General features: G+C 47.3%; 5 protein-coding genes across 8 annotated transcripts; 1 reads left to right on the top strand and 4 right to left on the bottom strand.

Moving 5' to 3' along the window:
* Positions 1 to 425: 425 nt before the first annotated feature.
* On the bottom strand, positions 426 to 1,185 carry LOC112350259 (putative germin-like protein 2-1). The gene has a single exon (XM_024686136.1). It carries the CDS (start codon positions 1,169 to 1,171, stop codon positions 506 to 508), a length of 666 nt encoding a protein of 221 aa, XP_024541904.1. The 5' UTR covers positions 1,172 to 1,185; the 3' UTR covers positions 426 to 505.
* Positions 1,186 to 4,530: 3,345 nt separating this feature from the next.
* LOC112350232 (pentatricopeptide repeat-containing protein At4g02750-like) lies at positions 4,531 to 6,426 on the bottom strand. Its single transcript, XM_024686066.1, has one exon. It carries the CDS (start codon positions 6,424 to 6,426, stop codon positions 4,531 to 4,533), a length of 1,896 nt encoding a protein of 631 aa, XP_024541834.1.
* Positions 6,427 to 6,517: 91 nt separating this feature from the next.
* LOC9646989 lies at positions 6,518 to 8,246 on the bottom strand. Of its 4 annotated transcripts, none has more exons than XM_024686128.1 (10): positions 8,108 to 8,246; positions 7,854 to 8,052; positions 7,631 to 7,716; positions 7,489 to 7,573; positions 7,357 to 7,435; positions 7,180 to 7,301; positions 7,029 to 7,118; positions 6,855 to 6,967; positions 6,671 to 6,804; positions 6,518 to 6,608 (listed from the first exon to the last, which is right to left on the bottom strand). In XM_024686128.1, exons 1-10 carry the CDS (start codon positions 8,191 to 8,193, stop codon positions 6,541 to 6,543), a joined length of 1,062 nt encoding a protein of 353 aa, XP_024541896.1. In that variant the 5' UTR covers positions 8,194 to 8,246; the 3' UTR covers positions 6,518 to 6,540. The 4 variants fall into 4 exon arrangements, with proteins under 4 accessions (XP_024541896.1, XP_024541894.1, XP_024541895.1 ...); XM_024686126.1 differs by having other exon boundaries at positions 7,631 to 7,772; positions 7,854 to 8,048; XM_024686127.1 differs by having other exon boundaries at positions 6,855 to 6,964; positions 7,631 to 7,772; positions 7,854 to 8,048.
* Positions 8,233 to 23,259, top strand: LOC9657969. Its single transcript, XM_024686065.1, has 5 exons — positions 8,233 to 8,521; positions 8,749 to 9,679; positions 9,739 to 10,537; positions 21,960 to 22,943; positions 23,134 to 23,259. Exons 1-5 carry the CDS (start codon positions 8,293 to 8,295, stop codon positions 23,257 to 23,259), a joined length of 3,069 nt encoding a protein of 1,022 aa, XP_024541833.1. The 5' UTR covers positions 8,233 to 8,292.
* A 94-nt stretch (positions 23,260 to 23,353) lies between these two features.
* LOC9646987 (cleavage and polyadenylation specificity factor subunit 6) lies at positions 23,354 to 26,156 on the bottom strand. Its single transcript, XM_024686063.1, has 4 exons — positions 26,015 to 26,156; positions 24,070 to 25,165; positions 23,897 to 24,017; positions 23,354 to 23,846 (listed from the first exon to the last, which is right to left on the bottom strand). Exons 1-4 carry the CDS (start codon positions 26,154 to 26,156, stop codon positions 23,805 to 23,807), a joined length of 1,401 nt encoding a protein of 466 aa, XP_024541831.1. The 3' UTR covers positions 23,354 to 23,804.
* Between the last annotated feature and the right edge of the window lie 1,559 nt (positions 26,157 to 27,715).

Genomic DNA, 27,715 nt, shown 5'->3' with positions numbered 1-27,715 from the left:
GTTCTCTATGATTCGTATCGGGACGTGAATAAGGTAGTGTGGGCAAGCGACACGTTTGAGAAGGCCAAAGGTTGTTACGTCAATCTCCAAATGGATGGAAATCTAGTACTAGTTGATTCTACTGGTACGAGAGTTCTGTTTGCTTCTGATAGGTATTGCCCAAATCAGCCAGATTGTGTGATTACTGCCAGCCTCTCTGTCACAGATGGTGGCTACATTGTCATTTGGGAGTCTGACTATCAGACTGAGCTATGGCGGGAACCCAAGTAAATTCCTAGCAGAAATAAAAGGAGGCGGATATAAATTCATAGATAGAACTTCAAAGAAGTGGTTTAGTGAGGAAAATTGTGGCAAAACTTGTATGTTAATGAAAGTCAAAGAGGACGGAGGATCTTTGGTCAAACAAATAAAATTTACAAGTGCCGTGCTGAAATTCACAATCCAAAGATTGCGTTTTTTATATTATGCTTACGAAAGATTCCACTATCGCTTTGCAAAGAAACTTTCAAGTCATGCCGATGAGCTCTCTCAGCTTCTGGATGAGAGCACGGTCATCAATCTGGAACGCCTTGGCGATCACGTCGTCGTTGATGGGAGGATTAGAATCAAACACCGCCCTGGCCACCTGAGACGCCCCAGGGTTCTGGCTGTTGAAGCCAGCGAGCGCAACCGCAGGCTCCTGTCCCACATTGAGCTGGAAGTGGATGAGTCCCCGGGGGAAGACGAAAAGATCCCCTGGATTGAGCTTTTGGGCGAAGAGCTTGTTTTCTGGCAAGGTGGTGACGAATCCGACGTAGAGGGTCCCGCGCAGGAGGAAGAGCAGCTCGGTTCCTCGGGGATGGACGTGGGGGGGATTGGTGCCGCCGGGAGCGTAGTCGATGCGGGCAAAAGCAACACCAAAGGTGTTGAGACCGGGGAAATTGTTGACACTCGCCAGGGTGACGTTGGAGCCGAGCTTGTTGTAGGTGTTCCCGGGAGTTGCCAGGAGGCTCGACTTGAAGTCCTCGGGTTTCACATCGTCGGCCGCCTTGCAGACAACGCCGTTCACCTTGACCTTGGAGCCATTATCTGCAACGCAAAAGTCCTGCAGCATATCCTCATCGGCTGCATGCACAAACAGGATGGAGCTGATTGCTAGAAGGAAAGGTAGAACAAAACGAAGATGAGCCATATTGCGAGCTTGGAAAGAAACTGATGGAGCTCTGAAGAGAGGGGCAGGTATTTTATAGCCGGAGAAGGGGAGGCGGGGTCCTTTGGATGACCTCATCGTGAATCGTGCACAATTTTTCCCAGTCAGGTTATACACGGTGTTCTTTTCCTTTCTATTTCATATTTTACTCTTGCTGTCCGCGTGATTTGCTTCCTGTGAAGTCGTCTCCGACGTTTTCTTTTAGTATGATGAAGCCGTCAAAGTCATCTTGTCTGTGTGTAATGAGGACTTTTGTTTTGATGCTAGGAACTAGTCCTTCTAGAGACTCAGTGAAGCGTGGATTTTAAGGTGATGGTTTGACACTAATTTGCTTTCTTCTTGCAGGACATTTCTCAGTCCATGCATAGTGTAATCCATTTTCATTCTAGAAGAGATGAGAGATGTGAGCAAGACTATTACGATGCGCATCACAATATTCTAACAGATAGAGATGTTCCTTCTTTAGTTTTCTTAATTCTTTTTGATGATTTTCTATAGGGAACTCATAGTAAGAAAACTAGAGCCAATAAAAACGATAACCAAACACCTCTAGTCATTTTCATTCCAGCTTCTGAGAAACACACTCAGCTTTCTGTTTTCCTCTTTGTAGAAAAAACCAAAGGTTTCTGTCAATCATGCCAATGTTCAATGGATGTTATTCTTTTTATATTCATTAATAAGTTGTAAGGTGATGCTAAGCCTCGCTTAAGAATTTAGGGTTATGTTTACAAGCTTAAGGATGTTAATATTCCATGTTTCTAATTATTTTAGAACTTTAAGTTTTTTATTATCAATTTAAAGCAAACCAAAATAGTCTTACTTTTAACAACTGTATTAAACATATTGAAAAATATATTTAATTGTTTTAAATTTATCTTTTATTTTATCAAATTAATATCTTGATTTGATACGAAAACTACAAAACCCAGCTTTATAATTGCTAAAAGCTAAAGAGAATGTCTAGACAACATTTGCTAAAACAACTATATGGATATACAAGTGTAACAAATTATACAATGCCAAGATAATGCTTTAAAGCAGCTTCCATATGATCCACTTACTCACAACAAAACCAATATGAAGCCAACTTCAAAAAAGGCTTTGCACCATTGCCTAATGCCTTTGCCACAATTGTCACATATTCCAATTTTTCACTCTCACCCCACTATATGCAATGCTTGAAGCATTGTTCAGCCTATATTAGGGCGTGACTATAGTGCCATGCTCCAAACCTCCAAGCTGCTAAGGGGGAGTGCACTTGTGTGGGAAGTGCAAACACTATTGCACGAGAAATGTGAGTACTCTTGCAGAAGACTAAGAGTGCTTTTGCATGAGAAATGAGGCATGGCTTAACAAGCACAAAGAGAAAATTCACAGTCAAGAGATCACAAATCAAAGTGGAAAAAGACAAGAATGACAAAAAAAACTTTACTATATTGCAGTGACATCATATTGTCTAAGATGATATGGCATTAGACTTACATGTTGGCATGGCATTCTAGATGTCATGGCATTTAGATTGTTTTTTAAGCAATTTAAATATAATTGTATGCAGATGTGTAAAAAAAAGATGCACCTACATGTAATCACCAACAAGTGCCAGTTAAGGCAGATGTGGGTAGATTGTGGCATAATTGTTGGCATGAAGTAAAGAGTTACAAATTACCACCAATAACACAAGAGTATGGCATTGGTTTTATAAAAATGCTTAAGTTAAAAAAATAAAAAATTACGGATATGGTGATTCTCCGAAGGCCATTCTAAAGCTCATCCGGTCAATTTCAAGGGAGAGCTATTACACTTATGGAAGAAGCTTACTCATCAACATTCATGGCTACATCAAATTTCAACTTCAAGGTGAGTGTTAGGCTGTGGCTGTTTAGCGTGCACGGGAACGATGGAATGTGCTATGTCACACCAGATTCTTCCCAGTTCATAAGTTCCCAGGCACTAGTGAATGCATTCTTGGGTCTCTATAGTGTGGCCTCCCGGGAGATTGAGAGCAAAGGCTATGGCCGAATTCTCTGCGTCTGGAAGATGTTTGCCATTGACTATTTATCTGGGTATGGAAGGTCAGGGACCATGGCTTCTTCGTCTCTTGAATTGACAGAAGACCTTCCAGACGAGCCAGTGTTTGATCATTCTCTTGACTTTAACCGCACTCTCTTCGACATTACCACTGCTGGAAAAACTCCCAGCTGGAAAAACTGCTGGCCTTCTCAATCCAACATGATCGGAGGAGCCGACTCTGCCTTGGGCTCATACATTGGCAGGCATGGCACGCTCGTATCTCCTAATGGAAGGTACGGGGCAATTATGCAACAAGATTGCAACTTCGTTCCCTATGATTTGCGTTGAGACGTGAACAAGGTGGTGTGGGCAAGGGATGGAAATCTACTGATGGTTGATTCCACTGGAAAGTGGGTTCTGTTTGCTTGGAACAAGTACTGCCCAAATCAGCCAAATTGTGTGGTTACTGCTGGCCATTGTCAGATGGTGGCTACATTGTCATCTGGGAGACTGACTATCAAACTGAAGTATGGCGGGAACCCAAGTAGAATCCTTCAATCAAATAAAATCAAATAAAAGTCAACAATGTTGAATTCACTATTGTGTATCTCTTCCTCCGGAAAATTGCCTGTGCTATACTTTTTGAACTCACGGCAGCCGCCTCCCCCCCGGGAGACAAGTGCTTTGCACGATCTTGTCCAAACTTTGATTCGAGGAAGAGATGTATGCAAACAATGGAACACGCCCACGATGTTTTCCGCAGTCTGTGGAGAGAAGCGGTACAACAGGGAGCGTTGGCTGTGTTTTCTGACCCAAGACTCCGTCCAACACGTTTATGCATGTAGTTCAACTCCCACTCCAAAGAAGTTGGCGGGCTATGGATACAAGTTCAGCTGGTCACTCCGCTCGGACGCTCAAGGCATTCCTATCAGCCTGACTGAAGAGAACCGAGTTGGGATCCTCGCATTGTGGACTTGTTCTTGGGTACATTATAGATGCCCATGCTGCTGCAATTATATAAAGGATCTGGATTTTCCTTCCAAGTCTTCCCAGGTTCCCAAATGGAAAAATTGCCGTGGATCCAAACACTGAGAGGTACAAAGTGTTTTCTTGTAGATACATATGAGATGCACGACTGGGCAATGGGAGTCAAGCCTCACGTCGGCGGACTACCAGGAGCATCAAGTTCAAGCACTAGCTCTCCAACAAGCCTGTTTGCGAGCCCATTTGGATTGCCATACAGCTGGTGGTGGCAAACGCCAATTTCAAAAGCGTGCGGCCTTTGACATGGATGCAAACTAGTAGACAGTGATTTCTTGTGATTCTGCCAATCACACCATGTTTATCATACAATCTTTGATATTTTCATTGCTTTTGAATCCCATAGTCATGTTTGTCACGAAGATGCTAGCTAGAAGCACATAGGTAGCACCGTACTTAGTGTCGAGCTCGAGAATTCTCCTTGCAGCAACACTTCCCAGCTCCAAATCGTTGTATCTCTTGCAGCATCCCAGCAAGGAAACCCAGTCGACAACATCCTCCACGAACGGCATGCTGCCAATGAGCTCTCGGGCGCTTCTCAGATGCCCGGAACGTCCCAGCAAGTCCACCATGCAAGCATAGTGCTGCTTCCCGGCCACCACTCCATAATCCACGCTCATTGACGTGAAAACACACCTTCCCGTGTAAACCTCTCCCTGGCAGCTACACGCGACGAGGAGCAAAGTAAAGCACACCTCGTCTGGGGATTCCACCACCATTTTCATCGCCTGGAATGCTTCAAAGCCCTGCTCGAAATGGCCGTGGTGACAGTAAGCAGCGAGCATGGCACTCCAGGAGATCAATCCTTGATCTTGAGCAGGGATTCCCTGGAAGATTTTGGTGGCGTTGGCGAGATGGCCCTTCTGAGCGTAAACTCCGAGCATACAGTTCCAAGCAGTGGCATTTCTCTCTGGCATGCTGTCAAAGAGCGCTTTTCCTTCGGAGATCAATCCACCCTGGATGTATCCCAGCAGCATCGTCGTCCACGCGATGAGATCCTTCTGCGGCATGGAATCAAAGAGCAGCCGCGCGTCATCGAATCGGGAATTGTGAACGAGCGCTGCAAGCATCGACGTCCAGGCGACGAGATCGCGCTCGGGCATGGAGTCAAAGACTGATTTGGCGTAGTCCAGGTGGCCATTCTGACCGTAGACGAGCATCATGCTCGTCCACGATACCAAGCTCCGGCTCGGCATCTCATCAAAGAGACACTTTGCCTCCTCAAGGCGCCCATTGTGCGTATATGCCGTAAGCATCGAGGACCAAGACGCCATGTCTCGCTCCGGAACGCTGTTAAACACTTCTTTCGCCTCCGTCACCCTTCCGCTGGACGAAAACGCTGCAAGAAGTGTGTTGCATGACACAAGGTTGGGCTGAGGCATCTTTTCCATGACTTGTTTTGCTTGATCCAAATGCCCGTTTCGGGCATATGCTGCAACCATTGCGTTCCAAGACACAACATTAAACTGCGGCATTTTCTCAAAGATCCACACCGCTTTCTGGAGCTGATTTTTGCGTGAAAACGAGACCAGCATCGTGTTCCAAGCGACGATATCCCGGCCTGGCATGGAATCAAAAGTCCGTTTTGCCGAGTCCATATGCCCGCTTTGGGCATATGCAACAAGGAGAGAAGTCCACGAGAGCAGATCTCTCTCGGGCATTTGATCAAACAGCTGCTTGGCTTGGGTGGCGAGGCCGCTGTGCGTGTATCCATCCAGCATCGAGTTCCAGGACACGAGATTCCTCTGCGGCATGCGATCGAAAAGCTCCTTGCTGGGAGCCAGATGCCCCTTCTTGGCAAGCGCATCGATCATGGCAGTCCAGGCGACGAGCGTGCGGAGATCGCTGGGCGTGGCGTCGAACACGATCTGGGCGTCGTGGAGCTTGCCGTTGTGGGAGTACGCGCAGAGCATGAGCGTCCAGGAGAAGGAATCGTGCATGGGCATGGCGTCGAAGATCTGGCGCGCGCTCTCCAGGCTGCCGCATTTGCCATACATCTCGATGAGCTTGTTTTGCATGAAAACGTCGCGGCTGCCGTAGAGGCGCTGGATTCGGCCGTGGATCTCTGATGCCTGTGATGCCGATTGGCAGCTCCCCATGAGCTCCACGCATTGCTCGCGAAGATCCCATTCTCGATCGCTGTGTTTGCGTTGAGAGATCCCACTTCTCCACTCCAATTCCACCATCGCCATTCCATTCTCTCAAAAAGAACAAGGGGGATGCCACTTGGCGTCCACGTGGCTGCCACCAAGATGCCACGTGGCTAACAAGAAACTATGGAAAAGAATCGTTGGCTATGATCACATTGGAGGTGTGCTTGATACAATCTCGGATGGTAGCTTTTCCGAGGAAGTGGATTCATATATACCTGAGAAAGATCAAGGAGAGGAATTTAGAGAATGTTATGTTTTCCTCGAGACAAAAGCATACCGAATCCCAGAAGCGAGGAGCAAATCAAGAATCCAACGAGCGAGAAATCCATCTGGTAAATAACGAGCTCGAGAACTATTAGCAACACGGATGTGACGAGAAGATGCTCCGACGACGTTGCAAGTATATGCAACCTGGATTAAAGAGATTAGAAGCAAGCAGCGAGAATCTCAAAATTTCTTACCTTTCTTCAGCGTAATTGTCCACGTAAAAGCCAGCTACCATCCCAAACACTATGGTGCTCATGTAGGCCCATGCTGGTGATCCGTGAGCTTCGGTAGTCGGGGAGGTTTCCTGCTAAGAAGAATTGATCTGGATGATATAGAAAAAGAAAAGATCAAACGAGACTTATACAGACCCCCAAAGACAGCTGAAGCATCGCGAATGGAAAAAGGAAGCAAGTCGCGGCAGCGACTGTTATGGAATGTAGCCGCTTCTTCATTGTAGCCTGGGCAAAAGAACGAGTAGCATTAGTTTCACATCTCAAAACTCCATGCAAAGAAGCTTGCCTTGATCGAAACACGCCGAGCTACTATTCTTCGTAGAGCGAAAAGAGTACCAGCGGCGATGGACATGCTTATCGGGCCCAGTCCAACACGGCCTTGTTCGTCACTGTCGCTGCTCCCAGCCGGTGCGAAGGAGTTAAGTTATGATCCCATCCATGGCTTCGATTGTGTAAAGGATATAGAACGGGGACAAGGACGCAATCGTCCATCCTCTGAAAAGAACGTAAAACGCAACCAGCATTGCCGCTAGTCCACCACCCTGGAGAGATTTCTAAGGTGAGATCGCTGTAAGAAGTGGTGTTACCTTGTCACCTTCTTCCACTTATGGCCGCCTCGGCCAAGAACAAGCGTCGATGCCGCTCCAAGCATCGCGCCTGTGTACTCGGCCAGCACTGTCCTGGAAGAAAACATCATGGAAGATCATGGAAGAACAAGAAGAAGCAAAGTGGAAAACCTCACTGGACCGCAAGCTTGTAAGCTCTTCCCCCAGAGAAGAAGCGCAAGAGCGAGAACTCCCCCATTCAATGCTGTTAGATAAATCTGCGACGCAAGGATCACAAACAAGTCACTCGAGAGATGAAGAGAAAGAAAGAATCCTGGAAGAAAAAAGCAAACATCACGAAGAAGTCACTCGAGAGAAGAAGAAAGAATGGAAGAAAGAAAGTGGAGACCCAAACCTGTGAAGTTGTGAGCGGTCGTCCATGCCAAGGCCTCTGGAAGATAAAAAAGAGTGCTCCAGAGACGAGCGAGCACACAAACGTGAAGACGACGATCGATTCGGTCCCATTTCTCGCCGAGAGGAACTTGAACAGCGCGTACACTGACAGCAGCCTCAAGAACTTTCCCAGGACGAAGAATGCAAGCTGTGGCGCCTGTCTGGAACGAGAAATCCATCCACCGTAGAAAGCGCAAGAAAAAAGCTAGATCTCACCTCGCCGATCCAAGACTGTGCCTGCTGCTGCTGAGACGCGAGCTCGCCTCGATCCAGCGACTGGCGCCATCGCTCGATCCAGCCATTCCAAGGCGCCGAAATTTTAGGGTTCCTGGGGCATTTCTAGGGTTCTTGGAGGCCGCTAGTGTGTTGCTGGTGCGCGCGGTAAGCTCGATCTGGGAGGAATGGAGGCGTCAGTGGCCAAGACATCGGTGTGGTGGGACATCGAGAACTGCCGGCCGCCCGCGGATGTGAATCCCTTCCACATCGCGCGCAACATCAGCAATGTGCTCCACGCCTTCAATTTCTTCGGCCCTCTCACCATCTCGGCTTACGGCGATACGTACCAGCTCACCCGGCACGTCCAGAACGCGCTCACCAGCACAGGAATCTCCCTCAATCACATCCCATCGGGTGAGTTCCTAGTGAGAATTCTTCCAACATTTCTCTCGGACCTAAGAACTTCCAGGATGCTTGAGCCAGAGAATCTCTCTATGAGCTCCATTCGAGCAAAGGGCTCTTGGGACGCGCTTGATCTCTTCTTTCTTCCTTGAGCTGCGATTGTTTGCTTTTCTTTCTCACGAGAGAGTATGCATCCTTTGAGCTGGACTTTGGATGATCGAATTTTTCTCTCCTTCCAGGGAGGAAGGAAGCGAGCGACAAGGCGATCCTGATGAACATGGCATTCTGGACGAGCGACAATCCTCCTCCAGCGAATGTGGTGCTCATCTCCGGCGACCAGGATTTCTCCCCGCTGCTCCACAGGCTCCAGATGAAACGATTCAACGTTCTTCTCGTCCGGCCCGAGGGAGTCCACGTCTCGGAGTCGCTACTTAACTCGGCCCGGACGGTGTGGTACTGGACTCGCCTCGCTCGAGCCGAGGTGAGCTACTTATCAGTTCCAAGGGACGTCAAGGCTTTCGGGCTTCCTCCCGGTGCCAGGCCACTCGCTCCCAATGGTGGTGGTAGAATGGAGAACGCCGTCGGGCCGATAGCTCGGCCACCTTTCATGGTTCCAGGCTACCGGTCTCCGGGGCACCAGATGATGGCCGAGATGCGGCAGCCGCCACCGTTGCAGCAGCAGTATGCTCCCAGGGACGATATCAATCGGCCGCTGTTTCTCCAGTGGCCTTCGTCGCCGCAGTGCTTCTCCGGGAGATCGTCCGAGAGTTTTGGAGCTGCGAGGTCGCAGTGGTTTGGCGGTCCGGACTTTGGTGGCGAGCAGGATTTCTACTACGGTCGAGAGCTGATAAGGCGAGTGCTGGACACGCTCAAGGTCGAGATGATGCTCCCGACCGAGGCCAACATCTACAACTGTGTTGTCTACGGGGAGAAGCAGGCGCTGGGCTTTAACTTGCGGAGGGCGCTGGAAGAAGGCGTGAAGCTGGGAGAGCTGGCGATTAAAAACGCTGGTGTTGGTGGCGCCGAGGAGATATTTCTGCCGGCTGGCTACGATTTGTGGCCTTACGTCGACCCGAATCTGTGCCAGGAGTACGATGCTGATATCTGGAGCGACTTCCGGAGCTATCTTTGCAGCGAAAGGGTGCATGTTTTCATCAATGCCGCGAACCAGTAAGTCTTCGCTCCTTGCTGAACAAGTGGTTTTCTTACTCGTCTCAATCGACTTTCAGGTATGATGCAGCATTGATCCTCAGAGCACATCGCGTTGGTAGGCTCACGGACTTGAGTCTAGCACAAATCTACAACGTCATCCAATTAGCCATTCTCGTTCGACTATGGATAAAGCCACATCCTCGAACGTGGTCGCCTCTCGGGATCACCATCTCCAGGAACCCCATGGCAGGACCTGCGTGCACTGCTGTACTCGAAGAGAAGGCAGTGGATGTGGTGCATCAGTCTGCGGTCTCGGAAGAGCTGGTGAACTACGAGAGGACAGCCATTGACGTAGTCAACAAAGTTCTGGAAGAAACGACGCTTGACGTGCTCGCCAAGCCTGTTCCTGTGACTTTGGAAGGGCCACCACCACCAGCCCGGGCCCAGCGTCATCCTCCAGAGCCTCCAAGTCGACCGACGCAGATAGAACGGGAGAAATACGTGGAAGAACCAGCTATACACGTGACGAAGCAGGCAGAAGTCAAGCTCCAGGTTGTAGCTCCTGTCGCGAGCGTCGCAAAGCAGCACTGCGAGAGCCCGGCCAAGATCGCCAAGGAGCCGCCGGTTTCGGTCGTAAAGGAGCTCAAGTCGTGGCTGCCGTCGGTGCTTACGGTTGATGGCTACGACATATCGCTGGTTCGTCAGGAGTTCAAGACCGCGAGGGGTTTGACACTCGACCACCAGGCTCTCGGCCATGCGAAGTTGCTAGATCTCATGAAGAAGTTCCCCGACGTGGTCCAGATATCGTATCCCAGGCCTGGTCTCTGCAAGCTTTATCCCCCCGGGACGACTGTGGTCACGCAAGTCAAGACGAAGGAGAAGGAGAAAGACAAGGACAAGGCGCCAGGGACGAGCGATATCATGCACAGGCTAAGAGGCTGGCTGCCGTTGTTCATCGGCAGGAGGGGTGTCTGTGACCTGGCATCTGTTTGCAAGGAATTCGAAGCCGAGTGTAAGCTGAAGCTCGAGGCCAGCGAGCTGGGCTTCTCTAGTACGAGTACGTTGTTAGAGCAGTTCTCCGATATCGTCAGGCTCGAGCATCTCCAGTCGGGAGATATAGTGCTCACTTCCGCGACAAAGAAAGCCTCCTCGACGGCCTCGAGAGAGAGGGAAAGCCTGGCACAGGCTCCTGTGGAGGCAGCAGCAGCAGCGAGGCAGCAGCCATCACCAAAGGGTGCTGCTGTCGACTTCCCAGCCAAGATGAGAGCCGACTGCAAAGCTTTGCTGCTCGAGAGCATCCCGAGCTGCAAGTCCGGCTATCCTCTGGCGAGGCTCAAGGGGGACTTCCAGCAGCACTACGGCTACGCACTGGATCACGCGGGGTGTGGCTTCAAGAAGCTGGAAACTTTCCTGGAGCAGCTCAAAGACTCTATAGGCATCTGGACGGGATCGGGCGGCCACAAGCTTCTCCACTTGAAGGAGCCGGAAGATAGCAACGTCGAGGAGAAGATCAAGGGCGAGGACAACGTCAAGAACAGGGTGAAGGAGAGGGTGGAGGAGCTTGACGAGGTTGCGACGACTCTGGAACCGGAGGAAGAAGAGAAGGAGAAAGAAAAGGCGATGGTGGATCCGAAGAAGCGGAAAAAAGCTAGCGAGGCTAGCGTCTTGGAAACGGGGAAAGCCCAGGCTCCCGCGAGCAATGCCAAGCCGCAAGGAGTGAGCAAGAGTAGCAGCAGTGGCAAGCTCAAGATGGGGGGCGGCAAGCTAAGCGCGCAGCTCCCGGCTTGTTTGAGGCACTCTTTCGCAGAGAAGGTGGCGGAGAGTAGCCTCGCTTTCAAGCCCTCCAATCCATTATCCATGGTGGATTGATTGATCCATTCATTACCACGCTATGACTCTTGCGTGGTAAAGCTCGTTGTCAACGTGTGGACTAACGCTATCAGTCAACGCTATCTCATTACTGTTCTAATGAGCTCGTTCAACTGAAGTGATTGATCTGATGCTACGATTTCTGTTTACTTTTTACTGTTTGGACTAACGTTGACTACAGGTCAACGCATCTACTGAGCTAATCTACTCGATCGTGTCATTTGATCTGCTATTTATTACCTTCGTTGTGAACGTGTGGTCTAATGATCTCTGTTTACTTTTCGTTGTGACTGTTTGGACTAAGTGAGATAATCTACTCAACCCTGTTCTAATAAGCATTTGATCTGCTATTATGTGAACGTGTGGACTAACGCTGACTACTCAGTCTACGATAACAAATGTTGTAAAATCGTTTCGAAAGTTTAAATTTTTTAAAAACAGGAACAAGAAAATTCTAACCAATTCAATGTCTCTCTGTTGTCTTCGTGAAGAGCTGTTGTCTCGTTGCCTTGTTTGAGATTTGCAAATCATAATTTCCTAATTCAATGTCTCTCTGCTGTCTTAATGAAGAGCAGTTATCTCGTTGCCTTGTTTGAGACTTGCAATATTATCTCCCAATTCAATGTCTCTCTGTTGTCTTAATGAAGAGCAGTTGTCTCATTGCCTTCTCCTAATTCAAATGTCTCCAGACTTCTCCATCTGTTATAATTTTGATTGAATACCACGGACCTGCCTTTGCCTGTTGCGGTTTAAAAAAACCGAAGTAATTTGTTTCATGAATCTTCATTCTATGCCTGCAACCTCAAGCGTATCATCAGTCCAAAACGACCGAAAAGCGTACCTCCTTTCGCTCTAAGCTCCGTCGAGCTCAAGCTTAACCTCCGAGGTGGAAGGCTAGTTCAAGCAGAAGTTATACTTTAACTCGAGGCATGGAGACTGTTTACCTTGGCATCTGAGTCGTGTACACGAGCAGCCAAATGCGAACCTCCAGAATTGGCCGAGTGATTTGCCTCAACCACGGGCTTCTCAACCACGGGCTTCTCCAGATTCTCCACCTCACGGATCCTAAAAGTGCTCCATTAGTCACTTGTTCTATCTCTCAAGCATGAAGACTTACCAGTGGGAGTGCTTGTTGCCGGGCCTCCTCATCCCAAACTCGATGATCCTTTGCATGTGCTTCTCCATCTCAGCTCGCTTCTCCGCTGCTGCTGCGAGCCGAACAACGAAAGCATCTCCAGGATCGAACACAGTGCCACGACGAGACACTGGATCCACAGCCTGTTCCTGGGCTCTTCGATCATTGCCGCTCCGACGAGCAGCACTCGACAAGAATGGATCCTCTGGGAGAGAAGCTCTTGGCACCTTCTTGCGCTCGTCGACTCCGTGGATCGCTGCTGGTGGATCTCGTCCCAATGGCGGCGTCAGGCGGTCGTCAACCGAATCAGTAGCAGCACCATAGATTGGATTCATCTTGAGAAAAGCCGAAGGTGGCAGTCGCCTTGGAGGCCTCGCGAGTGGAGGACTGGCCACCTTTGTGCTGGCATTCAGCTGCGACGGTCGAAGCTGCTGCTTGCTCCTCTCTTGAACGAAAGAATCGAGCTTGTCCCGGAGCTCTGCATCCTCAATCTTGCTCAAGGGAACGAGATGCTCTCGCTGACTGCTGCTGCTGCTGCCACTGCCAGGAAGATGGCTGCTCCCGACGTAGCGCACCAGGATGTCATTCGCCTTCTTTCTTCTTCCCTTCACGAGTATCCAGATGCCAGTGACGATGGCCACCATAGCAAGCAGGAAAAGGACGATGCCTGCCGCAAGCAGCCCCGGTGTCGCAAACGCTGCCGCTGCTGCTGCTGCTGTTGATGATGACGACCCCAGAGGCGGAGCAATAGACAAGGGGCCAGGCGGAGGCGGCGATGAAAACGTGTGAAAGACAGGCGACCCTGGTTGCCATGTTATCGTGTCATGAGCGGGCCTTGGCCACCAAGTGGTTGTCCCAGGCCCTGTATGCTCCTTTGCTGGTGGAGGTGGCGGCGGCCCAAACCTCCTTGGTCGCCAAGTGATTGTCCCGGAAGAAGGTGGTGGCCCTGTATGCTGCTTTGCTGGTGGAGGTGGGTGCTGCTTTGCTCCTCCTCCTCCGTGGCTGTGCTGCTTTGATCCATGGCTTGTTGGTGGAGGTGGCGGACTGTGCTGGTGCTGCTTTGCTGCTTCGTGGCCTACTGGTGGAGGTGGCGGACTGTGCTGGTGCTGCTTTGCTGCTCCGTGGCCTGCTGGTGGAGGTGGGGGACTGTGCTGGTGCTGCTTTGCTGCTCCGTGGCCTGCTGGTGGAGGTGGGGGACTGTGCTGGTGCTGCTTTGCTGCTCCGTGGCTTGCTGGTGGAGGTGGCGGACTGTGCTGGTGCTTCTTTGCTGCTCCGTGGCTTGTTGGTGGCGGACTGTGCTGGTGCTGCTTTGCTGCTCCGTGGCCTACTGGTGGAGGTGGCGGACTGTGCTGGTGCTGCTTTGCTGCTCCGTGGCCTGTTGGTGGAGGTGGGGGACTGTGCTGGTGCTGCTTTGCTGCTCCGTGGCCTGGTGGTGGAGGTGGCGGACTGTGCTGGTGCTGCTTTGCTGCTCCGTGGCTTGCTGGTGGAGGTGGCGGACTGTGCTGGTGCTGCTTGGCTGCTCCGTGGCCTGGTGGTGGAGGTGGCGGACTGTGCTGGTGCTGCTTGGCTGCTCCGTGGCTTGCTGGTGGAGGTGGCGGACTGTGCTGGTGCTGCTTTGCTGCTCCATGGCTTGTTGGTGGAGATGGTGGTGCTCCATGGCTGTCCTGCTTTGGAGGTGGTGCTCCTCCGTGGCTGTGTTGCTTTGCTGCTCCATGGTGTTGCTCTGCCGGTGCTGGTGAAGGTGCCTGACTGTGGGCGCTGCTGTGAGGTGGCGGAGCTCCTCTCGCCCTCCTTGGAGATGGTTTTGGCGGCGGCATGCTCCTACCTGGTGGTGGCGCTCTCGTTTTGGGCGGCGTCACGCTCCTGTGCCCCGGACGAGGCGGATGCACGCTCCTGTGCGCAGCTGGAGGCGGCGCCCGATGAGGCGGAGATGACGGCGGCACACTCCGACGGATGATGCTAGCCATATTTCTTGCTTACCGGAGAGAAGAAAATCTCGCTAGAAACCTTTTTTTTTAGGTCATGAAGCTTTAGTGCCTATAAATACCTGGTCTAGATTCTCGTACGGACGCAGGATTCTATGAGATCTTAAAAGATACATGATCAGCTAAAAAAAATATATTTCTCATGAGGGAGATCTCCGCTGAAAAGTTTATGATGGCAACCCATTTGCCAGAGGCTCAGTTTTTGCGATCCTTGTAATGACACGGAACACTGTTCAGGAATTCCCAATTTCCATTAGCACATAAATTCTAACCGGGAAATGGGAAAGGTGAGTGAGCGTTGCGACGACGATATTGGTAAGCAAGCTCTCAGGCTCAATTCTAGGAAGAGCAAAGATGAGAATGTGGCAGCTCCTTCACCATGATGCAATTGCTTCGTGCATAAGAATTTGATAAAAATCTTCAATCTGGAAGCTCACGTTCTTTGAGAATTCTTTTCTTTGCGTTTTAGGCATCAAAGACACTGAGCTGATCGTGTATGGCAAGTTTGTGATTGTCTCTTCTCCTTTTTTATTTGCTATGGTGATTGGATGTTATGCCAGACTTTAGATATTGTATTGATAGAGATCACCATAAAAGCTGAGTCCGTTTCTACTTATAGGAGAGGCCTCTTGTAGAATTTATGGAAACTGGATCTCAACACAACTGTGTGGGAGCAGCTTCAACTAAAAGCTCCCCACATAGATTGGTAAGCATTGCTCTTCTAAAAGACACTGTAATCTCTAATCATTTTCTCTTTCTTGGCACAGGGTCTTTATAAGCTTATCTTGTTTGGTGGATTTTATGATGTTGAGGGTTGTTTTAGACATAGAAATGTTTAGTATAACATAAGTACTTCAATTATCTATGCATGTTGATTCTGTTTTTTCTTGAGATGCTCAATTGAGACCAACATTACAATTGTCTATGGGGTTAAAGTATGATAACATGTACCAAAGAAATGGAAAACCCCCTCAATAATCACTCATTTTTTGAACTTGATAACAATTAGGAATAAAATGAAATTTTTTATTGCAAAAACAATTTTTACTTAAATAAATTTATCCAAAAGTGGTTGTTTTAAGTCGTACAAGGATTATATTTTAACCCTATATGGAGAAGTGAGCTACAATAAAACACACTGATGTAAGTGCCACTTGGTTGCAAACTTTGTTCTTTACTTGTGGTTTTTTTCCTTATCACAATTGATGCAACATTGATCCTTAGAGCACACTATATACAATTTTATCTAGCTAGCATAGCTATCATTCAGCAGTTTGGGTGGGTTGTTGGTGGAGGTGGTGGTGTTCTATGGCTGTGTGGTTCCATGGCTTGTTGGTGGAGGTGGTGGTGTTCTATGGCTGTGTGGTTCCATGGCTTGTTGGTGGAAGTGGTGATTGCTCCATGGTTGTGCTTCTTTGCTCCTCCACTCCATAGTGTTACTTTGCTAGTGGTGCATGATTGTGGGCACTACTGTGAGGTGGCAAAGCTCCTCTCACCCTCTTTGGCAATGGTTTAGGTAGGTGGCACTCTTATTTGGGGCAATTGCACTCCTGTGCCCTGGATGAGGTGAATGTAGACTCTTATATGCATCTGAGGGTGATGCCCAAAGAGGCAGAGACAACAATGGCACACTCTAATGACCAACCATTAGGGCATGTGGGTTTATTGCCTATAAATACCCTTAGCTAGATGTGTTTATTTATTTTGTGATGGGCTTGGATACCAATTGACTACAAAAACCTAATAGATCTTCAAAGATCATTCCTAAAACCATCTTGGATCCCTTGAAAGCTTCCTTTGCTTTGTTGTTGAGTGCTACTAAGGGGAGAGAGAGAGAGAGATTATGGTCATTGTGGTGCCTATTGGGATGTTGGACATTTTTGATTATGTACTGCAGTGTTGATAATAACTAGATTTGGTGTTGATGATGATTGGCCTTGGTGGCAAAGAGATCAGCCTTGAAGTCCAACTTTAGCTACTACTTGTCATAGACTGAGAATGTGCCCCTCTATTCTTTCAGGCATTGAAGGAAGTACATAGGGCTGCTTTGAGCTGTTTTCATTGAGAGAAAGTCCCAAGCAAGGAGGTTATGAAGCTGAGTCAAGGAAGAAGAGTTGCAAACTAGTATATGTCAAGCATCAAAAGATCACCCTCTAATGTTTTCAACTTGATTTATTGACAGATTGGACAGTGCCAATTCTTCCTAAAGGGTGGGTGGATGTTGTCATGCACCAATGGCATTGAAGATTGTGCACCTTTATGTGATACCTCTTAGTGTGTGTTGAGCTCAACCACTAGAAAACATTTACACTTTTGTGAAGTTTTTATGGTGAACAATGCCTTTGCTGCCACCTCAATGCTGTAGCGCACGTGGTTTTGACCCTTTATCCTATGGTGATTTACCATAGGATAACACCACGAAGCGAAACTTAAACCCTCTTTATGCCACGTGACACATGCCACGTGTCTAAAGGACAGTGGTGCAAAACCCAAAGTTTAGGGCCTTGGGCCACTGAATGAAGGAATGGTGCCAAACTCTCAAGCATGGAGCCAAGGAGTGACGAAACCGGACCACGGAGCAACTCCCGAGTATATATCCCAAGGAGCGAAGGGACAGAAGCCCGGAGTGACTTGGAACAGTCCTAGAGCAACCAACATCCCTTTGCCAGGACCAGCATGCAAAATGGAGCCAAACAGAGTTTAGTGTTATCTCAGCATACTAGTGGCCTAACACAAGGACATGGGTACTTCACCAGCTAGCATGGAATGGAACTTGGGCTTAAACTCAAGCCAAACGCAAAACAAGGACAGACACACAAGCAGAAGCTAAATTATGCCTTAGGTTGGTCGGCCATGCCTGACCTACCCACTATCCCTACTATATATTTAGAACCCCCCACAACGTGCCCCCCCCCCCCCCCCCCTCCCCTTCCTTCTTTGAGGAACACATGCTTTGGGCTTTCACCCCAAGCCTCCCTTAGTATCAAGAGTTAGTCTCTAGGACAAACTTGAAACTTACTAAATATGGAATGGCGTTAAATTGCAAATTTGGACACGGGGTGAATACCATTGTGTTCAGGACAATCTCTACATTCCATAGATATGCCAAATGAGCAAATCTAGACACTTTCCATAAATAGCATTTGGGACCAAAATGAGACTAACATAAAAGGCATGATAGTGAGGGTGTTTGGTAGACACGGTAAACTATCATCTAGCAATATTGAAGGACCAAGCTCAATATTGTAGGGGTTCCCAACACTAGCAAGTGCAAGTCAACGAATGAGTTTCTCTAACCAGGTCAAGTATGCTTGACTAAATAGACACTTAGGAATTCCTTCCTTAAGCTCATCTGGTCAAGTGCACACGTGAAGACCAATTTCTCAACTAACTTAGGTGGAGACTGATAACGGGTCCAGCAATATCGACTTCCTGCCATCGTGGCAGTAAGGAAAAAGTGTCCGTAAAGACTGGCCGACAGGTAGCTTTTGATACCCAAAGTCACATTCGCGACAAATGCAAACCCATGACAATAGCATAGATCCTTCTCCATAAAAAAGTGTTGACACATTTGAGCTTCATTCTTGTAGTGTAACTGCTATGCATGAGGGTTTAGGTCTAGGTCATTAGTGAATTTTTATCCTTTAAATGCAAATTTCCAAGCATGAAGCTGAAATATAGAGTAATTGATTCTTTGCACCACACAAGGGTTTAAGTGAATGAGCTCTTATTCTTTGGAAGAAGAGGGAGGAAGAGCTTTAAAAATCTTGTGCCTCTATGTTCTAAGAATTAGAAAGAAAGAAAAGAAACAAGAAAATGTATATAAAGGAATTATATTCTAGCCAACAAGAATCAGATTTTGAAATAATTGCCATATAAACTCATAAAATTTCTACTGCTATAGAATTTTGGTGGGTGGTTGAGGAATTTTTATATTATGAGTGCATGCATATTCAATTAGTAGAAAAACCCTTGCTTATATACAAAAGTAAATGGTTTAAATTGAAACTAATCTAAAAACTATTAGACTAATATGGCATTATACCTAAACCTCACATCATCCCTTCCTCATGGAAAGATAGATGGTAATTAAGGGTCTTTTATTGATGGGTTGGGATCTAGAGGAATATCAAAATGAAGGACCTGTGGATTCATATATGATGCAACTTGTTTATGATTATTTCATATAAAGTTTTTCACTTACTATATATGCACATTTTATAGAAGATTTGCATGTTGAATATTATGCCAAACTTTATAAACTTGCAGTCCAACTTGCAATAACACCCCTTCCACTGAACAAGGAACCCTTTAAATAAACTATATACTCTAAATTGGGAAAATGAACCAAACAATAATAAGAGTTGTAGCATTGTTGTTATTCCATTTATACACGACTCAAGTATTTAGTAAGCTTTGCTATTTAGTAAACCAATGGAAGAATTCTTGTTAAATATTACTCTTAAAACCTAGCATTAGTAACTTGTTGCAATTACAAAGGTAAACTCAATTCTATTGACAATATAAGAATATGACAAGTAATAGTTAATATTGTAAAGTGCCAATATAACTCTACACTCTATAATATACATATATCGAAGAGATAACAAATAACAATCCCAATCTAAATATTGAAAGTTCATGTACTTTATAATCATTCCTTACCAAACCAAACAAAAACTCATCAAAATATTATATATCCCTAGCCAATATGTTAAAGCATGAAATGCCTTAGTCATAAATGTAAAAACCATTGGCTAAGAGAATTCACTTTGGATAAAAATCTTAGAACACCATTTGATGGAGGAAATATTGTGGTGTACTTGGTTTTCACTTTGTATCTTATGGTGATTTACCATAAGATAACTATGAAGAAAATCCTAAACCCTCCATGTGCTATATATCACATGCCACGTGTTTAATAACAATGAAGTGGAACTTGAGTTTCAAAGCCTTGGGCCACTGAATGAAAGGATAAAGAAAAATTCCTAAGCATGGAGCCAAGGATCAAAGGAAGCAAAGCACAGAATAACTTTCAAATATATAACTTAGAAAGTAAAAGGATAGGAATATAGAGTGATATGGGAATAGTCCTAGAGCATTTAGCATCCCAATGCCAAAACTAACATGCAAAATGGAGCTAAATAGAATTTAACACAATTTTAGCATATTGGTGGTTTAATGTGAGGATATAAATACTCCATTAGTTAGGATGGTATAGAAGTTAAGTTTAGGCCAAATGCAGATGCAAAATAAAGATAAGGACGCAAATAGAAGCTAAATTATGCCTTATTTGACTTACCCATTATCCCTATTATATATTTGGAAAGCCCCTTCCCCCCACCATTGCCCGAGGAACACACACTTTGGGCTTTCACAAAATTTACTAAATATGAAATGGTCTTAGATTACAAATCTAGAAGTAGAAACAACATTGTTATGTTTAGGACAATCTTTACATTTGATAGATATGCCTAACTAGCAAATCTAGACACTTTCTATAAATAGCCAATAGGACTAAAATGAAACCAATATAAAGTGCATGATAGTGATAGTATCTTGGCAGATATAATAAACTATCACCTATTGAGTATTGAGGGACTAAACTCAATATTATGGGGGTTCTTGTCAAGTCAGTGCAAGATAAAGCAAAAAAATACTAACAAACTGGGCCAAGTATACTTAGCTAAATAGACACTTAGGAATTCCTATCCAACCAAGTATATATGCTAAGTCAAATTTATTAACATTTAAATAAAAGGAACTGATAAAGGGTCTAGCAATACTGACCTCCTGCTGTCATGGCAGTAAAGAAAAAATATCTGAAAGGACTTGTTGACAAATAACTTTCGATACCTACAATTATAACACCTAAATGTGTACCCACTTAAATCATTATTTTCATCTTTGCATATGCAATAAGACTAGTTGCCTAATCTCATTGGATAATACTTGCTGAGACGTATCTTCTGATACAAAATGTAACACACCCTATTTCTCTCATTTTAAGCTAACTAAAAAAGAGGCAATTGTTTGATAAAAGAGCCTTTAGTGATTATTTTATTCCCAATTATCCTTCAATGTTCCAAGGATCCATGGTAATAATATATTCAAATCTCATCCCATAATCATATGTGTTACAAGTATCCACTAGAAGGTATAAACACACTAGCAAGAGCACTAACCCAATGAGTCAAATAGTTAAAATCAATAATGACGTACTCATTGCCAACAGTAAACCATGGAAAAACCCCATCAAATCAAATACCACCAGCTCAAATGAGTAACAATTAACTTTAATTATCTGTAAGCGACTAAATTTTTCATTCTATTTTAGTCATTTAACCACACTTTCAACCATTTAAAGGAACAACCCTTTATAAATCTTATTCCTAACTTAGGGATATGTTAGCCCCATAAATGGTATATATGCCACTTAACCTTTGCACTTAGTAGTGTTTCACTTGTCTAATCCTATAACTGACACTCCAAAGGTACCACTTACATATTAGCATATTATGCTAAAGCCATGTTCATTCATCTTCATCTCATTGATAGTCCAAGACCACTTATACCACCGACCCATCTATCAAAGACTGAGCCATTCATTCATGAGTGGTTATCCCTTGACCACACTTTAATACCCTTAGGATGCCTGAAAACATGGGGAACACCTTTCCCCAATATCCTTCAATTGGTCCTCACCAAGTCCCACTCCATCCACAGTAGTACTTGCTAACACCACCACTGAGTCAGAGCCTAAAAGCCCAATTATTAAATCCAATTGACCAATGGGATGTGAGACACAAAGCCCTAAGCCCCAAAGTGGAGCCGAAAGGGCACCACATGGTGGTGGCCGAAGCGAAAGCCAAACGAGTGTAACACGTTTGAACTAAAAGCTCCGACTTGAAATGTCAAAAGCGGGATTAGAACTCCCAACGAAGTGCTTGAGGAACAAGCACGAAGCGAGCAATAAGTGAGTCTCTAGAAAAGGGACATAGGAGAACTAACACATGACACATGGAAGTGTCTAAAATGGAGTCTGAGATGGACCCAAGATGGATTCCAAGATGGACCCGAGATGGATCCAAGATGGACCCAAGATGGAGTCTAAGATGGACCCGAGATGAAGTTCAAGATGGATTTGAAATGGACCCAAGATGGAGTCCAAGATGGACCCGAGATGGAATCCGAGATGGAGTCTGAGATGGACCTAAGATGAAGTCCGAGATGGAGTCCAAGATGGAGTCCAAGATGGACTCAAGATGGAGTCCAAGGTGGACCCGAGATGGAGTCCAAAAAGGAGAAGGAGAAGGAGAAAGACAAGGACAAGGCGCCAGGGACGAGCGATATCATGCACAGGCTAAGAGGCTGGCTGCCGTTGTTCATCGGCAGGAGGGGTGTCTGCGACCTGGCATCTGTTTGCAAGGAATTCGAAGCCGAGTGTAAGCTGAAGCTCGAGGCCAGCGAGCTGGGCTTCTCTAGTACGAGTATGTTGTTAGAGCAGTTCTCAGATATCGTCAGGCTCGAGCATCTCCAGTCGGGAGATATAGTGCTCACTTCCGCGACAAAGAAAGCCTCCTCGACGGCCTCGAGAGAGAGGGAAAGCCTGGCACAGGCTCCTGTGGAGGCAGCAGCAGCAGCGAGGCAGCAGCCATCACCAAAGGGTGCTGCTGTCGACTTCCCAGCCAAGATGAGAGCCGACTGCAAAGCTTTGCTGCTCGAGAGCATCCCGAGCTGCAAGTCCGGCTATCCTCTGGCGAGGCTCAAGGGGGACTTCCAGCAGCACTACGGCTACGCACTGGATCACGCGGGGTGTGGCTTCAAGAAGCTGGAAACTTTCCTGGAGCAGCTCAAAGACTCTATAGGCATCTGGACGGGATCGGGCGGCCACAAGCTTCTCCACTTGAAGGAGCCGGAAGATAGCAACGTCGAGGAGAAGATCAAGGGCGAGGACAACGTCAAGAACAGGGTGAAGGAGAGGGTGGAGGAGCTTGACGAGGTTGCGACGACTCTGGAACCGGAGGAAGAAGAGAAGGAGAAAGAAAAGGCGATGGTGGATCCGAAGAAGCGGAAAAAAGCTAGCGAGGCTAGCGTCTTGGAAACGGGGAAAGCCCAGGCTCCCGCGAGCAATGCCAAGCCGCAAGGAGTGAGCAAGAGTAGCAGCAGTGGCAAGCTCAAGATGGGGGGCGGCAAGCTAAGCGCGCAGCTCCCGGCTTGTTTGAGGCACTCTTTCGCAGAGAAGGTGGCGGAGAGTAGCCTCGCTTTCAAGCCCTCCAATCCATTATCCATGGTGGATTGATTGATCCATTCATTACCACGCTATGACTCTTGCGTGGTAAAGCTCGTTGTCAACGTGTGGACTAACGCTATCAGTCAACGCTATCTCATTACTGTTCTAATGAGCTCGTTCAACTGAAGTGATTGATCTGATGCTACGATTTCTGTTTACTTTTTACTGTTTGGACTAACGTTGACTACAGGTCAACGCATCTACTGAGCTAATCTACTCGATCGTGTCATTTGATCTGCTATTTATTACCTTCGTTGTGAACGTGTGGTCTAATGATCTCTGTTTACTTTTCGTTGTGACTGTTTGGACTAAGTGAGATAATCTACTCAACCCTGTTCTAATAAGCATTTGATCTGCTATTATGTGAACGTGTGGACTAACGCTGACTACTCAGTCTACGATAACAAATGTTGTAAAATCGTTTCGAAAGTTTAAATTTTTTAAAAACAGGAACAAGAAAATTCTAACCAATTCAATGTCTCTCTGTTGTCTTCGTGAAGAGCTGTTGTCTCGTTGCCTTGTTTGAGATTTGCAAATCATAATTTCCTAATTCAATGTCTCTCTGCTGTCTTAATGAAGAGCAGTTATCTCGTTGCCTTGTTTGAGACTTGCAATATTATCTCCCAATTCAATGTCTCTCTGTTGTCTTAATGAAGAGCAGTTGTCTCATTGCCTTCTCCTAATTCAAATGTCTCCAGACTTCTCCATCTGTTATAATTTTGATTGAATACCACGGACCTGCCTTTGCCTGTTGCGGTTTAAAAAAACCGAAGTAATTTGTTTCATGAATCTTCATTCTATGCCTGCAACCTCAAGCGTATCATCAGTCCAAAACGACCGAAAAGCGTACCTCCTTTCGCTCTAAGCTCCGTCGAGCTCAAGCTTAACCTCCGAGGTGGAAGGCTAGTTCAAGCAGAAGTTATACTTTAACTCGAGGCATGGAGACTGTTTACCTTGGCATCTGAGTCGTGTACACGAGCAGCCAAATGCGAACCTCCAGAATTGGCCGAGTGATTTGCCTCAACCACGGGCTTCTCAACCACGGGCTTCTCCAGATTCTCCACCTCACGGATCCTAAAAGTGCTCCATTAGTCACTTGTTCTATCTCTCAAGCATGAAGACTTACCAGTGGGAGTGCTTGTTGCCGGGCCTCCTCATCCCAAACTCGATGATCCTTTGCATGTGCTTCTCCATCTCAGCTCGCTTCTCCGCTGCTGCTGCGAGCCGAACAACGAAAGCATCTCCAGGATCGAACACAGTGCCACGACGAGACACTGGATCCACAGCCTGTTCCTGGGCTCTTCGATCATTGCCGCTCCGACGAGCAGCACTCGACAAGAATGGATCCTCTGGGAGAGAAGCTCTTGGCACCTTCTTGCGCTCGTCGACTCCGTGGATCGCTGCTGGTGGATCTCGTCCCAATGGCGGCGTCAGGCGGTCGTCAACCGAATCAGTAGCAGCACCATAGATTGGATTCATCTTGAGAAAAGCCGAAGGTGGCAGTCGCCTTGGAGGCCTCGCGAGTGGAGGACTGGCCACCTTTGTGCTGGCATTCAGCTGCGACGGTCGAAGCTGCTGCTTGCTCCTCTCTTGAACGAAAGAATCGAGCTTGTCCCGGAGCTCTGCATCCTCAATCTTGCTCAAGGGAACGAGATGCTCTCGCTGACTGCTGCTGCTGCTGCCACTGCCAGGAAGATGGCTGCTCCCGACGTAGCGCACCAGGATGTCATTCGCCTTCTTTCTTCTTCCCTTCACGAGTATCCAGATGCCAGTGACGATGGCCACCATAGCAAGCAGGAAAAGGACGATGCCTGCCGCAAGCAGCCCCGGTGTCGCAAACGCTGCCGCTGCTGCTGCTGCTGTTGATGATGACGACCCCAGAGGCGGAGCAATAGACAAGGGGCCAGGCGGAGGCGGCGATGAAAACGTGTGAAAGACAGGCGACCCTGGTTGCCATGTTATCGTGTCATGAGCGGGCCTTGGCCACCAAGTGGTTGTCCCAGGCCCTGTATGCTCCTTTGCTGGTGGAGGTGGCGGCGGCCCAAACCTCCTTGGTCGCCAAGTGATTGTCCCGGAAGAAGGTGGTGGCCCTGTATGCTGCTTTGCTGGTGGAGGTGGGTGCTGCTTTGCTCCTCCTCCTCCGTGGCTGTGCTGCTTTGATCCATGGCTTGTTGGTGGAGGTGGCGGACTGTGCTGGTGCTGCTTTGCTGCTTCGTGGCCTACTGGTGGAGGTGGCGGACTGTGCTGGTGCTGCTTTGCTGCTCCGTGGCTTGCTGGTGGAGGTGGCGGACTGTGCTGGTGCTGCTTTGCTGCTCCGTGGCCTGCTGGTGGAGGTGGGGGACTGTGCTGGTGCTGCTTTGCTGCTCCGTGGCCTGCTGGTGGAGGTGGGGGACTGTGCTGGTGCTGCTTTGCTGCTCCGTGGCCTGCTGGTGGAGGTGGGGGACTGTGCTGGTGCTGCTTTGCTGCTCCGTGGCTTGCTGGTGGAGGTGGCGGACTGTGCTGGTGCTTCTTTGCTGCTCCGTGGCTTGTTGGTGGCGGACTGTGCTGGTGCTGCTTTGCTGCTCCGTGGCCTGGTGGTGGAGGTGGCGGACTGTGCTGGTGCTGCTTTGCTGCTCCGTGGCTTGCTGGTGGAGGTGGCGGACTGTGCTGGTGCTGCTTGGCTGCTCCGTGGCCTGGTGGTGGAGGTGGCGGACTGTGCTGGTGCTGCTTGGCTGCTCCGTGGCTTGCTGGTGGAGGTGGCGGACTGTGCTGGTGCTGCTTTGCTGCTCCGTGGCCTGGTGGTGGAGGTGGCGGACTGTGCTGGTGCTGCTTGGCTGCTCCGTGGCTTGCTGGTGGAGGTGGCGGACTGTGCTGGTGCTGCTTTGCTGCTCCATGGCTTGTTGGTGGAGATGGTGGTGCTCCATGGCTGTCCTGCTTTGGAGGTGGTGCTCCTCCGTGGCTGTGTTGCTTTGCTGCTCCATGGTGTTGCTCTGCCGGTGCTGGTGAAGGTGCCTGACTGTGGGCGCTGCTGTGAGGTGGCGGAGCTCCTCTCGCCCTCCTTGGAGATGGTTTTGGCGGCGGCATGCTCCTACCTGGTGGTGGCGCTCTCGTTTTGGGCGGCGTCACGCTCCTGTGCCCCGGACGAGGCGGATGCACGCTCCTGTGCGCAGCTGGAGGCGGCGCCCGATGAGGCGGAGATGACGGCGGCACACTCCGACGGATGATGCTAGCCATATTTCTTGCTTACCGGAGAGAAGAAAATCTCGCTAGAAACCTTTTTTTTTAGGTCATGAAGCTTTAGTGCCTATAAATACCTGGTCTAGATTCTCGTACGGACGCAGGATTCTATGAGATCTTAGATTTACTCCCGTTTGCAGCAATATCATGATTTTAAGCGGAAGACATGATCAGCTAAAAAAAATATATTTCTCATGAGGGAGATCTCCGCTGAAAAGTTTATGATGGCAACCCATTTGCCAGAGGCTCAGTTTTTGCGATCCTTGTAATGACACGGAACACTGTTCAGGAATTCCCAATTTCCATTAGCACATAAATTCTAACCGGGAAATGGGAAAGGTGAGTGAGCGTTGCGACGACGATATTGGTAAGCAAGCTCTCAGGCTCAATTCTAGGAAGAGCAAAGATGAGAATGTGGCAGCTCCTTCACCATGATGCAATTGCTTCGTGCATAAGAATTTGATAAAAATCTTCAATCTGGAAGCTCACGTTCTTTGAGAATTCTTTTCTTTGCGTTTTAGGCATCAAAGACACTGAGCTGATCGTGTATGGCAAGTTTGTGATTGTCTCTTCTCCTTTTTTATTTGCTATGGTGATTGGATGTTATGCCAGACTTTAGATATTGTATTGATAGAGATCACCATAAAAGCTGAGTCCGTTTCTACTTATAGGAGAGGCCTCTTGTAGAATTTATGGAAACTGGATCTCAACACAACTGTGTGGGAGCAGCTTCAACTAAAAGCTCCCCACATAGATTGGTAAGCATTGCTCTTCCAAAAGACTGTAATCTCTAATCATTTTCTCTTTCTTGACACAGGGTCTTTATAAGTTTATCCTGTTTGGTGAATTTTATGATGCTGAGGGTTGTTTCAGAGATGGAAATGTTTAGTATAACATAAGTACTTCAATTATCTATGCATGTTGATTCTGCCTTTTCTTGAGATGCTCAATTGAGACCAACATTACAATTGTCTATGGGGTTAAAGTATGATAACATGTACCAAAGAAATGGAAAACCCCCTCAATAATCACTCATTTTTTGAACTTGATAACAATTAGGAATTAAATGAAATTTTTTATTGCAAAAACTATTTTTACTTTAATAAATATATCCAAAAGTGGTTGTTTTAAGTTCTACAAGGATTATATTTTAACCCTATATGGAGAAGCTAGCTACAATAAAACACACTGATGTAAGTGCCACTTGGTTGCAAACTTTGTTCTTTGATTGTGGTTTTTTTCCTTATCACAATTGATGCAACATTGATCCTTAGAGCACACTGAATACAATTTTATCTAGCTAGCATAGCTATGCTTCAGCACTTGTGGTTTTCTTCCTGATCCTTAGAGCACACTACATACAACTTTATCTAGTTAGTATAGCTATTGTTCAGTAGTCTAGGTGGCTTGTTAGTGAAGGTGGTGATTGTGGGAAAAATGCATAATACAACACCCCCTTCTCTTATGTGGTTGCCCTTTTGCCACACTCACTCCTTGCTTCTTCTGTGGCGTGCTTAGTCAGCCCAGCTCTGCACCCTACATGTTTAATGACTAAC

Source organism: Selaginella moellendorffii, unplaced genomic scaffold, assembly GCF_000143415.4.
Source record: "Selaginella moellendorffii unplaced genomic scaffold, v1.0 SELMOscaffold_47, whole genome shotgun sequence".
Taxonomy (NCBI): Eukaryota; Viridiplantae; Streptophyta; class Lycopodiopsida; order Selaginellales; family Selaginellaceae; genus Selaginella; species Selaginella moellendorffii.
The sequence above is the reverse complement of the archived record's forward strand: the minus strand, read 5'-3'. Positions and strand labels throughout refer to the sequence as shown.

Bases quoted from the DNA above. Each gene is read 5' to 3' on its own strand.
- LOC112350259 (XM_024686136.1), bottom strand. From the start codon at position 1,171: ATGGCTCATCTTCGTTTTGTTCTACCTTTCCTTCTAGCAATCAGCTCC.
- LOC112350232 (XM_024686066.1), bottom strand. From the start codon at position 6,426: ATGGTGGAATTGGAGTGGAGAAGTGGGATCTCTCAACGCAAACACAGC.
- LOC9646989 (XM_024686126.1), bottom strand. From the start codon at position 8,177: ATGGCGCCAGTCGCTGGATCGAGGCGAGCTCGCGTCTCAGCAGCAGCA. The intron at 6,968-7,028 runs GTCTGTATAAGT...AATTCTTCTTAG, and splicing joins TGCTTCAGCTGTCTTTGGGG to CAGGAAACCTCCCCGACTAC. The intron at 6,805-6,854 runs GTAAGAAATTTT...TCTTTAATCCAG, and splicing joins GACAATTACGCTGAAGAAAG to GTTGCATATACTTGCAACGT.
- LOC9657969 (XM_024686065.1), top strand. From the start codon at position 8,293: ATGGAGGCGTCAGTGGCCAAGACATCGGTGTGGTGGGACATCGAGAAC. The intron at 8,522-8,748 runs GTGAGTTCCTAG...CTCTCCTTCCAG, and splicing joins CCTCAATCACATCCCATCGG to GGAGGAAGGAAGCGAGCGAC. The intron at 22,944-23,133 runs GTGGATTGATTG...CGTTGACTACAG, and splicing joins CCTCCAATCCATTATCCATG to GTCAACGCATCTACTGAGCT.
- LOC9646987 (XM_024686063.1), bottom strand. From the start codon at position 26,156: ATGGCTAGCATCATCCGTCGGAGTGTGCCGCCGTCATCTCCGCCTCAT. The intron at 24,018-24,069 runs GTAAGTCTTCAT...GAGCACTTTTAG, and splicing joins GGCAACAAGCACTCCCACTG to GATCCGTGAGGTGGAGAATC. The intron at 23,847-23,896 runs GTAAACAGTCTC...TGCTTGAACTAG, and splicing joins TACACGACTCAGATGCCAAG to CCTTCCACCTCGGAGGTTAA.